This window comes from Mobula hypostoma, chromosome 15 (genome assembly GCF_963921235.1).
Source record: "Mobula hypostoma chromosome 15, sMobHyp1.1, whole genome shotgun sequence".
Taxonomy (NCBI): Eukaryota; Metazoa; Chordata; class Chondrichthyes; order Myliobatiformes; family Myliobatidae; genus Mobula; species Mobula hypostoma.
In genome coordinates this window covers 12,676,802-12,689,408 of record NC_086111.1, presented here as the reverse complement: position 1 = coordinate 12,689,408, position 12,607 = coordinate 12,676,802, and the positions used below count along the sequence as shown (strand labels likewise).

Genomic DNA, 12,607 nt, shown 5'->3' with positions numbered 1-12,607 from the left:
GGGATTCTAGGACAAGCGGGCACGATTTCAGGATTGAAGGACGTCCTTTTAGAACTGAGGTGCGGAGAAATTACTTTAGTCAGAGGGTGGTAAATCTGTGGAATTTGTTGTCCGAGTGGCTGTGGAGGCCAAGTCATTGGGTGTATTTAAGGCACAGATAGGCTCTTGATTAGCCAGGCCATCAGAGGTTATGGGAGGAAAGCAGTGGAGTGGGGATGACTGGAAGAATTGAATGGCAGAGCAGTCTTGATGGGCCAAATGGCCTACTTCTCCTATATCTTATGGTCTGAATTGATTGAAATTAATACTTGACATGACATCAGATGTATAGCAGGAATAGGTTGTTTGGATCTTGAGCCTGCCCTGCAATCAACAAGTTCATGGCTGATCTTCTGACTGAATACCATTTTTCGTCTCTGTATCATATCCTTTGATTCTTCTATTAGAAATCTTTGTTCCAATTGTAATCAGCAACTGAGCTGTAACAGCCCTCCAGGGAAGAGAGCAAAGTTTGCAAAGATTTACTACCCCTTGTGTCTCCATGTCAATCCTATGTGGTTTACCCCTTCGAGACCACGATCCCTGGTTCTAAACTCAGCTTGGAAAAAGCAATAGAGAAGATGGCAGTGGTTCACCAGATTGATTCTTGGATAAGGAGGTTGACAGTAAAGATATTAGCTGACCATGCTTATAGTAGTAGAAGAATGAGGTATGTTCTGAGTTAAAATGCTAATTTTATGGGGTTTGAGAAGATGAGAATATGGATGATATTCAACCCTGGCTGGATTAGTCTCAAGAATAAGATTGGCCAAAGTAAGATCAATATACTTTCAGACATTAAGGGTAAGTCAGTGCCGAAAGGGACAAGTGGGAAGCAGACAGCCATGATGTCACTGATCAGTGGAGCAAGTATAAGTGTCAACTACCCAGCTCCTGGTTCTTTTCCTTGTTTCCTATTTTTTTGCATTGATCTTCCTTGGATTGCATTAGGATTAAGCTTTGTATTTATTGGGAAACATTTAATAGAAAATATTAGTTTGTTCAAGAATTAGAATTGATTGGTGCTAGCATCTGAATCTGGTCTTCCTTGCTTCAGTTCATTGGATCTGAAAACTGTCAAATTACTTCATATAGTTTGTATAACCTGATATTTTTGGTTTAATTTCAGACAGTTGGCATTGAAAGCTCTTAATGAGAGGCTGAAACGTGTTGAAGACCAAGCAGCATGGCCTAGTATGGATGAAGATGACAAAGATGATTTATCTGAAATGCCTTTATTTCCAGAAACCAGCAGGAGTGATGGAGATGATTCTGGAGCAGCAGAACAAAGTGTGTTCCTAGGTCTTTCATCAGGATCTTAAAGACCGTTAATGACTTGTCCAGTTGGGTGGAAGTGAAAGAGGGTTTAATGCTGCACAGATAAGCATCAATATTTTAAACTATTGAACTCCAGCACTTACAATCTGTATGGAAAATAGATTTGTCAGTAAAAGACGATAAATGCCCATGCAGCTGTGATGTTCATAGCCGCACTTCAGGATTTGATGTTTTCTAACTGGTGGCTGGAACAACTAGAGGTGGCATTTGAACTGGTGTTGAATTAGATACAATCTTTGCTGTTAGTTCTTAAAATATATTAATTTACAGTTTTATTTTGAAGTGTCCTTTTCTAATTAGAAGGAACAGATACTAATGGCATAATTGCAATGGTGGATAGGAGAGAAGGGCAGGGGTAAAAGGAGCTATGTTATCATTCAGATCAAAAGGAATGGAGCAAATCCACAGCTTTGGTCCCAGATTGTCTTCGTGCCAAAAAAAAGTGTATTCCCCTAGTTTGGAACAGCTTGCTACCTGTGGGGAAAAATACAGGTATCTTGTGGCACTAGTTTTCCAACTCTGGAGTTCTGTTATTGGATTAGATTCACCTTTTGCAGTTTTATTTTCACACTTTTCCTGCTTTATTGTTCTGCACGACTAGTAACATTCCAGCATACATTTAGCTGTAATAGCAAACATGTAGTTTGGTCATGTAAGGTAGTTCGTTTCCCCTTAGAACCCCTTATTTGCTTATTGAGTTTCCTTTTCTGCCATCATTTTCTCTTCTGTTAACTTTAACAATATGTTCCTCAGTAAAAATTGCTTTAAATGGATTTTCCCTGGGGAGCAAAATTGTGCATCCCCCTTAGCACCTCACCATTTGATATGTTTGAAGATCGCCTAATAAAAGGGCTAGCTAATTGTTGGTGTTGGTTCCGAAATTTCTGCATTAAATTCTAAAAGCAATTGTTATGTATACCTGGAGCTAGATTGATTTGGTGTATAGTATTCTGAATCCTCTAATTGTGAAAGGGGTAATGACATTTCTGGAAACTCATACAAACTTCTTGACAAAGGTTTTTTAACAAGATAAAGTTCCTTATTTTTGTCACTTGTATATAAAAAAAACTTGCATCTCGTATTGAAATGGGTCAGCATATTATGGCCAATCCACAGGTTCATCCAAGGGAGGTTTGAGTAGCAAACAACTGCACAAATTTCCATAAAGTTCCTGTGATGACAAAGATGCTGAGATCTCTATGAAGTGGGTTATGGTCAATGCAAAAAAACATAGTGGTTTTGCAGAACCCCATTTGAGTGTTGACAAAGCCACCTTGTCCAGACCAGTCCTTTCTATAGCATAAATGTACACTTACATTTCTGCATCCCGCTGCTGTACCAGCAGCATCCTAATTTTATCTACATTTGATAATCATTGTGGCAAATCAGTTGGAAGTAGCTATCATTTTTAATACATTTAAATGTGCAAGATACTTTAATGTAAGATTCTTAAAGAACCAGTATTAGTTTCATCTAAGTGATTTAATGTTTTATTTCCATTTTCTGCAGGCGAATTGACATTACCTTAATGTTGTGCTTTTTAATCAGAGTAGCATTTATGAAAAAAACTGCTCTTGCCTACTGGATTTCACTTAAATTGAAGGTTTCTTTTTATTCAAGTGTATCATCATGCAGGTCAGTCCAATAAACTTTGCAGTCTTGTGTTCACTTTTCATACCCCCCAAAGTGCTCAAGTATTTAGTTTCTTTTTGTTCTAAAGTCATGGGGTATGGTACAGTGGAGAGTTCTTTTGGACTAATAATCCAGAGGATACAAGTTCAATTCCAGTTTGTTTCAATTTAGTTATTGCTTTATCTGGAGGGAAAAGTTCTTATTGGTAAAATGTCAGTAAATACTTTTGACACTAAAATCTTGGATATTGTTGATGTTGTTAAATATCAGCTAGTTCATTAATGCCCTTTAATGAAGGTGGGATGGTGTCCCTGTCTTTTATAACCTAGATGTGACTCCAGTTTCACACCCTTAACTGATGCTTTAAATTCCCTAACTAGTGTAACAAGCCATAATTTGCTTTTCTTGGGTGTCTGATGTTAGAAAATTGAGCTTTACAAAAATACAACTAAAATTATCAAACATCTTATTTTAATTACGAAGTTAACCAGAAAAAAATTACGAAGAGTTACATAGTTGAGTGACTATGTCTGATAACAGAGACAAAAATAAGATAAATACAAGCACATTATTTGTAGATCAGCCTCGGTTGTAACACCAAAAAAAATCACAAAATAATAAACATTCCACAGTGTCACAAATTTGTGTGAAATTAATTAGTGCACAATTCTATATTCTAGTTTGTCAGCCAAATTAGTCTGTTTTACAATAGCTTCTTACGGAATACAAGCTATGATCCTAAACTTGGGCTCCACTGTATAGCCAGTCTCAGTTGTGACCAGTGTCAGGCTATTGCTAAATGAATAAAATAAAAGGCTAAATGAAAATCACACAAATTGCTTATGCAGGAAACACTCAAGGCAGGCAGCATCTGTGGAAATTACAGCAACTCCTACTGCCTGCTGTGCTAAATATTTGTAGCAGTTTTCTTTTTTTCTTTAATTTGTTTATTGATCTTGCTTGCTGCAATGCCTCTAAGTTTCCTATCAAGTGGAGCAAATCTATAGGACTAATTGGAAAATGCTCAATGTACAGTGTTGTTAGATCCTGATGCATTTGTGATCCAAAGGTTCTTTGGAAGTCGAGAATAAGGTATAAAACTTGTTGCTTACAACCATTTTATTAAGTGTTATGAGAGTGAAGAAGCAGCATCAAGACTACTTAAAAAGTTGTCTTGTACTCTAACTAGAGATCACAGAATTCCATTGATAAGTAACAATTAACCTATAAAATAGCCAGATTTAAATAGCATGATACATGCTACTGGAAGACTAAAGCTTTCAGAAAAATATAGAAGAAACTGTGCCAGTGTTAATTACTCTAAAATTCACTGAACAATTACATATATATAGGTGGTTATATAAAAAGTTAAAATTGGTTGTGATGCATCTAGTACGGTAGGCTAGTGCTGTCACCCTCACTTTCAGCTTCTACCACTGGCTAGCAGTCTTGTGAAAAAGAAAGCTGAATGTAAGTCTCTCCCTGCCAGTACATAGCCTCCGCAACAGCAAGCTTCACATAGTGCCTCCTCGCTGGCAACACACGGAAACTGAACTCTTTTCAGACTCAGGCTGAACTACAGAGGACGGGGAGGAGACCTGGCTCCTGCTCACATCATACACAGGTCCACTGGTGTGTGGACACGTCCTGATGCTTGTGAACCAGATCCCCAACTATGGGTAAATAGCTCCACTGCCTTGTGGGCAGCTGCAGAAGAGACAAAGGCTACGGGAGTAAACCCAGATAGTAAATCCAGAGTGGAGACCCTAAGGAGACTGCACGTCATTGAACATCCTTCTGGCAGCTCCAGCAGCCAAGCTGATGCCAAGCGTATTGCTTCATAAGCTTTCCTTTAGACTACACTGGTAAGGCCGAGAGGAGTATCTTGATGTTTGGGCATCTCAAGAACGCCATACCTTCTACAAATCTTCTCCTTCTTTTCTACCCCCATCCCCCATTGCATAACACTGCATGGTAAAGATTCACCATGATATATGGACCACTTCTCAGCAAAGACTAATGTGTATGGCCAAATTCATCAGTGTCTTCAGTGTGCTAGCACTGCCTTTTTCTCCACTGAGAAGGATGTTGAAGATCAAACTCGGCACAAAATCTTTCACCTACAGACATGGATTTCTCGTAGGTGCCTTGTAGTACTGAAAAGTTATCACCACTGTATCTGCTCCAAATGCAGTGGAAGGATAGGTAAATCAATACTGCAGTACTGAGGCCCCAGTTACAACTTATCATTTTCAGTTTGACAGCCCACACTGTTAGCATTTCTGATGTAAGAATGCTAAAACAGATGCTTTACTCTGACCTCTGTCATGAGAAGCGATTCAAGGATATGCTCAAACTTCCTTAGGAGAAAAACTGCCTCTCAAATTACCCACTTAATCATCCTATTAGGATCCATTAACCTTGTCTTTGCAATGTACTTTCCACATTGACCTCAGTTACCTTAAGCTCCACAGTAACTGCCTAGAAATAATAGGGCCACATTAACTTCATGTAGAAAATTACCTTCAATCAACTTTTTATATAAATCAGGTCCGGTGATTTGATTCAGATTTATTCCTATTGGTGATGTCCAGTACAGCATCCAGCAATGGAGGTGGAAGTTTGTCAGGAGAAGAGTAGATAGAATAAGGGAACATCAAATTTGCTTTATAATTTCTAACATGCTAATGAAGTCATTGTCACAGAAATAGAACATTTGAGAAATTTTGTAGGGGGTCATAGGTTCAATGTATATCCCATTCTTTTTGATTTCATGTGTTTCAGGCTTTTTCTTCAAAAATTGAGAGAACAGAAACAAATATACCAACAGTCAAGCCTGGTAGAGCAAAAGCTACAGTATTATTATACCAGCAACGCACATCAAAGTTGCTGGTGAACGCAGCAGGCCAGGCAGCATCTCTAGGAAGAGGTACAGTCGACGTTTCGGGCCAAGAACCTTTGTCAGGACTAACTGAAAGAAGAGCTAGTAAGAGATTGAAAGGGTGAGGGGGAGATCCAAAATGATAGGAGAAGACAGGAGGGGGAGGGATGGAGCCAAGAGCTGGACAGTTGATTGGCAAAAAGGATATGAGAGGATCATGGGACAGGAGGCCCAGGGAGAAAGAAAAGGGGGAGGGGGGGAAACCCAGAGGATGGGCAAGGGATATAGTGAGAGGGACAGAGGGAGAAAAAGGAGAGAGAGATAGAAAGAATGAGTGTATATAAATAAATAACAGGTGGAGTACGAGGGGGAGATGGGGCATTAGCGGCAGTTTGAGAAGTCAGTGTTCATGCCATCAGGTTGGAGGCTACCCAGATGGAATATAAGGTGTTGTTCCTCCAACCTGAATGTGGCTTCATCTTTACAGTAGAGGAGGCCGTGGATAGACATATCAGAATGGGAATGGGACGTGGAATTAAAATGTGTGGCCACTGGGAGATCCCGCTTTCTCTAGCGGACAGAGTGTAGGTATTCAGCGAAACGATCTCCCAGTCTGCGTCGGGTCTCACCAATATATAGAAGGCCACATCGGGAGCACCGGACGCAGTATATCACCCCAGCCGACTCTCAGGTGAAGTGTCACCTCACCTGGAAGGACTGTCTGGGGCCCTGAATGGTGGTAAGGGAGGAAGTGTAAGGGCATGTGTAGCACTTGTTCAGCTTACAAGAATAAGTTCCATGAGGGAGATCGGTGGGGGGGGGATGGGGGGGACGAGTGGACAAGGGAGTCGCATAGGGAGCGATCCCTGTGAAATGCAGAGAGGAGGGGGAGGGAAAGATGTGCTTAGTGGTGGGATCCCGTTGGAGGTGGCGGAAGTTACGGAGAATACTATGTTGGACCCGGAGGCTGGTGGAGTGCTAGGTGAGCACAAGGGGAACTCTATTCCTAGTGGGGTGGCGGGAGGATGGAGTGAGAGCAGAGTGTCCTCCCCCCCACTTTTAATCTCTTACTAGCTCTTCTTACAGTTAGTCCTGACAAAGGGTCTCAGCCCAAAATGTCGACTGTACCTCTTCCTAGAGATGCTGCCCGGCCTGCTGCGTTCACCAGCAACTTTGATGTGCGTTGCTTGAATTTCCAGCATCTGCAGAATTCCTCGTGTTTGCGGTATTATTATACCAGATTGCTTCCTTTGCTAATGAAATTGTAGTCTGATTTTTCAATTGCCTGTTAAAAGGTTTGCTGGTGTTTAACACTGCATTTACTTTATGCCATCCTTCTCCACTCTTTAATGCTGAGAAAGGAACACTAAAATTAGCAAAAGCACAGAATGTACTCTGGATGCGGGGAGCACAATATCTATCACTAAGTCAACTAGTTTGATCAAAAGCAATACTCTTTAAGACCATAAGATAAAGGACCAGATCGACTCTGCTCCACCATTTCATCATGGTTGATCCATTTCTCTTTTCTGCCTTCTCCCCTTATCCCTTCAAGAATCTATCAACTCTGCCTTAAATATACCCTGTGACTTGGCTTCCACAGCCACAGATGGCAACAAATTCCACAGATTCACAACTCTCTGGCTAAAGAAATTCCTCTATCTCTGTTCTAAATGGATGGTTATCCCTCTACTCTGAGGCTGTGTTTTCTGATCTTAGACTCCCTCACCTAAAGGAAGGATGTGGAAACCATAGAAAGGGTGCAGAGGAGATCTACAAGGATGTTGCCTGGATTGGGGAGCATGCCTTATGAGAATAGGTTAAATGAACTCAGCTTTTTCTCCTTGGAGCAACAGAGGATGAGAGGTGACTTGATAGAGGTGTACAAGATGATGAGAGGCATTAATCGTGTGGATAGTCAGAGGCTTTTTCTCAGGGATGAGAGGGCACAGTTTTAAGGAGCTTGGAGAAGATACAGAGGAGATGTCAGGGTTAAGTTTTTTACGCAGAGAGTGGTGAGTTTATGGAATAGGCTGCTGGCAACGGTGGTGGAGGCGAATACGATAGGGACTTGTAAGAGACTCCTGGATAGGTATGTGGACCTCAGAAAAATCGAGGGCTATGGGTAACCCTAGGTAATTTCTCAGGTAAGGACATGTTCGGCACAGCTTTGTGGGCTGAAGGGCCTATATTGTGCTGTAGGTTTTCTATGTTTCTAAATGAAACATCCATTCTATCCAACATTCAATAGCTTTCAATGAGAATGTACCCCCCCCCCCCAAATTCTTAATTCCAGTGAGTACAGGCCTGGAACCATCAAATACTCTTCATATGATAAGCCCTTCAATCACAGAATCATTTTTGTGAACCTCCTTTGAACCCTCTGCAATGTCAGCACATCTTTTCTTGGATAAGGGGTCCAAAGCTGCTCACAAGTGAGGCCTCACAAGTGCCTTGATCCTTACATCCTTGATCCTTACATCCTTGATTGAGGTTGTTGACTTCTGAAGGACACATCCTCCAGAATAGCTAGGCTTGGAAACCAACATGAGCAATAAACCTTGATCAGTTTTCCTGTGGGTGATGCATTGGTTTCATGATGGTATTAATGCGAGACTCTGTGGAGTCAAAGACCTGGCTCACAACAGGCTAAATGCACAACAGATCTGACAGCTCAAAGCTGAACATCCACGAGGCCTCTATACCCTTATGTCACACCATATTCTTCAATCTCCTTACTCACAAGGTCGGGGTCAACACTGTTCCAGTGAGGGAGGCAGAAGGACATCAATGTTAAAGTGGCAGCCAGGTGATGCTGCAATGCAGCACTGCGTTCAGTGGCCATTTGTACACCTCATTAACAAAATATCTTAACAGCCAATTGTGTGGCAGCAGTTCAATGCATAAAAGCATTTAGACATGGTCAAGAAATTCAGTTGTTCAGACCAAACATCAGAATGGGGAAGAAATAAGATGTAAGTGACTTTGACTGAAATAATTGTTGGTGCCAGACAGTATGATTTTTGAGTATATCGCAAATGCCTGATCTCCTTGGGTTTTCACACACAACAGTCTGGAGTTTACAGAGAATGGCACGAGATCCAGTGAGCAGCAATTCTGTGGGCAAAAATACCTCATTAATGGAGAGAGGTCAGAAGAGAATAGCCAGACTGGTTCAAGCTGACAGGAAGACCACAGTGGGTTCCACTCTTGTACCTAATAGTGGCCACTTAGTGTTGATGTATCCTAACTTGAATGCACTTGAGAACTAAATGATCTCACAATAGGCATTGATGGGGATCAACAGGTAAAAGTTAAAGATAAGATTAAGAATTCACAATATGTTCAGTCAGAAATGTCAAGTTCACCATAACAAAAGAGGAACAGAGTGATCTTGGGGTCCGAATCCATAGGACGCTCAAAGCAGCTGCGCACGTTGATGCTGTGGTTAAGAAGGTATACGGTGTATTAGCCTTCAATGGTGGAATTGAATTTTGGAGCCGAGAGATAATGTTGCAGCTATATTGGACACTGGTCAGACCCCACTTGGAGTACTGTGCTCAGTTCTGGTCGCCTTATTACAGGAAGGATGTGGAAACCATAGAAAGGGTGTAGAGGAAATTTACAAGGATGTTGCCTGGATTGGGGAGCATGCCGTATGAGAATAGGTTCAGAGAACTCAGCCTTTTCTCCTTGGAGCGACGGAGGATGAGAGGTGACCTGATAGAGGTGTGTAAGATGATGAGAGGCATTGATCGTGTGGATAGTCAGAGGCTTTTTCCCAAGGCTGAAGTGGTTGCCACAAGAGGACACAGGTTTAAGGTGCTGGGGAGTAGGTACAGAGGAGATGTCAGGGGTAAGTTTTTTACTCAGAGAGTGGTGAGTGTGTGGAATGGGCTGCCGGCAACGGTGGTGGAGGCAGATATGATAGGGTCTTTTAAGAGACTTTTGGATAGGTACATGGAGCTTAGAAAAATTGAGGGCTATGGGTAACCCTAGTAATTTCTAAGGTAGGGACATGTTCAGCACAATTTTGTGGGCTGAAGGGCCTGTATTGTGCTGTAGGTTTTTTATGTTTCTAAGTCAGCCTACAGCCAATTTGATTCACTGCACCTGAAATCAAAAGAATACTGACAGTACAGATAGAACAAACTAGTATCCCAGCTGAGGTAACAGTATTAGTTACGATATTGGCATCTACTCATCAACATGGTAATTTCCCCTGGTATGTCCTATTCACAAAAAGCAGGAGAAATTTAATTGGAAGATATCGGCATTGCTATCAAATAGCATCTGCTCACCAATATCCATTCTGCTTGGACACATCTCCAACACTAATACAGCCACAAGGTATGGCTTCAAAACTCAGTATGTGGTAAAAATATTCTGACTTTTTTAATTTTAGTTTATTTTATTTAGAGATACAACATGGTAACAGGCCCTTTGGCCCAATGAGCCCATGCCACCCAATTACACCTATGTGACCAATTAACTTACCCATGCGTCTTGGTAATGTGGGAGGAAACTGGAGCAACCCAGTTAAAGATGGTGCAGGTGAAACACAGTGACTACTTATTGGTAGCAAACAAATCTACTGTAACTACTTTATTAAACTACTAATAATACTTTTATGCATGCTTTGAAAGAGAAAATATAACTACAGCTGTGAAGATTTCTGCTGCACTCAGTTCTATCTTGGAGGCTAATGTCAAGCTGTCTTTCAGGAGGGTGAACCCTTGCAAGGTGGATGGAGTATCTGGTAAGGCTCTGTAAACTTGTGACAACCAATTGGACACTTTCAACCTCTCACTGCTACGGTCTGAAGTTCTTACGTGCTTCAAAAGGGCAACAATTATACCAGTGCCCAAGAAGAGTAGTGTGAACTGCCTTAATGATTATCATCCAGTAGCACTCACATCCACAGTGATGAAATGCTTTGAGAGGTTGGTCATGGCTAGGATCAACTCCTACATCAGCAGGGACCTGGACCCACTGTAGTTTACGAATAGCCACAATAGGTCTATCAATAGGACACAATCTAATTAGCTCTTCACATGGCCTAAGATCACCTGGACAACACAAACAGCTATGTCAGAATGCTGGTCGTTGACTATAGCTCAGCATTTAACACCATAATTCCCACAGTCCTGATCGATAAGCTACAGAACCTGGCCCTCCGCAATTGGACCCCTTGACATCCTAACCAGAAGACCACAATCTGGTAGGATTGGTAATATCTCCTCACTGATAATCCACACTGGTGCACCCTCAGGGGTGTGTGCTTAGCCCTCTGCTCTACTTTGTCTATACCCATGACTGTGTGACTCAAATGCCATCTTTAAATTTGCCGATGATATAATCATTGATAGAATCTCAGATGGAGACGAGGGTGTACAGGAGCGAGATATACCAACTAGTAGAGTGGTGTTGCAGCAACAATCTCGCACTTAATGTCAGTAAGATAAAGAACTGATTATGGACTTCAAGAATGTTAATACGAGGGAACACAAAGCAATCCTCATAGAGAGATTAGAAGTGGAGAGAGTGAGCAATTTCAAGTTCCTGTGTGTCAAGATCTCTGAGAATCTAACCTAGTCCCAATGTATCAATGCAGCTATAAAGAAGGCATAACAGGTGCTATATTTCATTCAGAGTTTGAGGTGGATTGGTTTGTCACCTCAAACTTCTACAGAGGTACTGTGGAGAGCATTCTGACGGGTTTCATCACTGTCTGGCATGGGGTGGGGTACTGCACAAGATTGAAAGAAGCTACAGAAAGTTGCAAAATTAATTAGCTCCATCTTGGGTTCTAGCCGGTAGAATCCAAGATCTTCAAGGAGTAGTGTCTCAGAAAGGCAACATCCATTATTAAAGACCCAGGATATGCCCTCTTATTGTTACCATCAGGAAGGAGGGACAGAACAACTTCTACCCGTCTACCATCCAATTCCCAAATAGACATAGAACCCATGGATACTACCACACTTTTTTAATGTACTATTTTTGTTTTTGCATTATTTTTAATTTAACTTTAATATACATATATACTTAATTGTAATTGACTTATTTTTTCTTTATTATGTAATGCATTGCACTGTTCCCGCTAAGTTCAAATTTCATGACATATGCAAGTAAACCTGATTCTGAATTGCACTTTTTCTAATAAACAAACACTGCAATCAATAGCCTATAACCACCCTTTCAGAACTGAGTTTTTGAACTGCCTGAAAGACTGGCATGTTTACTGTGTGAACTGAAGTCTCTAAGGTGCAGAACAGTTGTGGTGTGGCGTGTACAGGCCAAATCAAGGCGGTGAGGCACGGGCCCAGACCTGAGGTTCAATCATTTTAAGCACTGGGCTGAATCGAGGTGTCAGAGCTCAGCTCTGAGAGTGAGGAATGATCTGAGGTTTGGACGTTTTAACTACCGGGCCAGATTGAAAGGATCGGTGCCAGTGCAGAGCTCCTTCGTGAGAATTACTCACCTCTGCACTGAAATGAGGCTGTGGCCTGCAACTAATGGACTCCTGAATCGACTGCGCTGATGCTGTAATAGCACTATGCTTACCTGTACCCTATCATGCTGCCCACATTTGATTGGAGACACATCTCCAACACTAACAAAACCATGAAGGGTCAGCCCAAAGACCAACATAAAGAAGAAAACATTTAAGTAGTTGGAGCTATTCGTCAACTAAAGAAGATGATGGTGGTTGTC

General features: G+C 41.5%; 1 protein-coding gene across 1 annotated transcript in view; it reads left to right on the top strand.

Annotated features, from left to right (window-relative positions):
* tmem115 (transmembrane protein 115) overlaps positions 1-5,876 on the top strand; it is a 28,026-nt gene extending 22,150 nt beyond the window's left edge. The window contains exon 2 of the mRNA XM_063067754.1: positions 1,169-5,876. Within this exon, the coding sequence (XP_062923824.1) occupies positions 1,169-1,361 (193 nt within the window). The 3' untranslated portion in view covers positions 1,362-5,876. The remainder of the gene's footprint in view (positions 1-1,168) is intronic.
* The last annotated feature ends 6,731 nt before the right edge of the window (positions 5,877-12,607 follow it).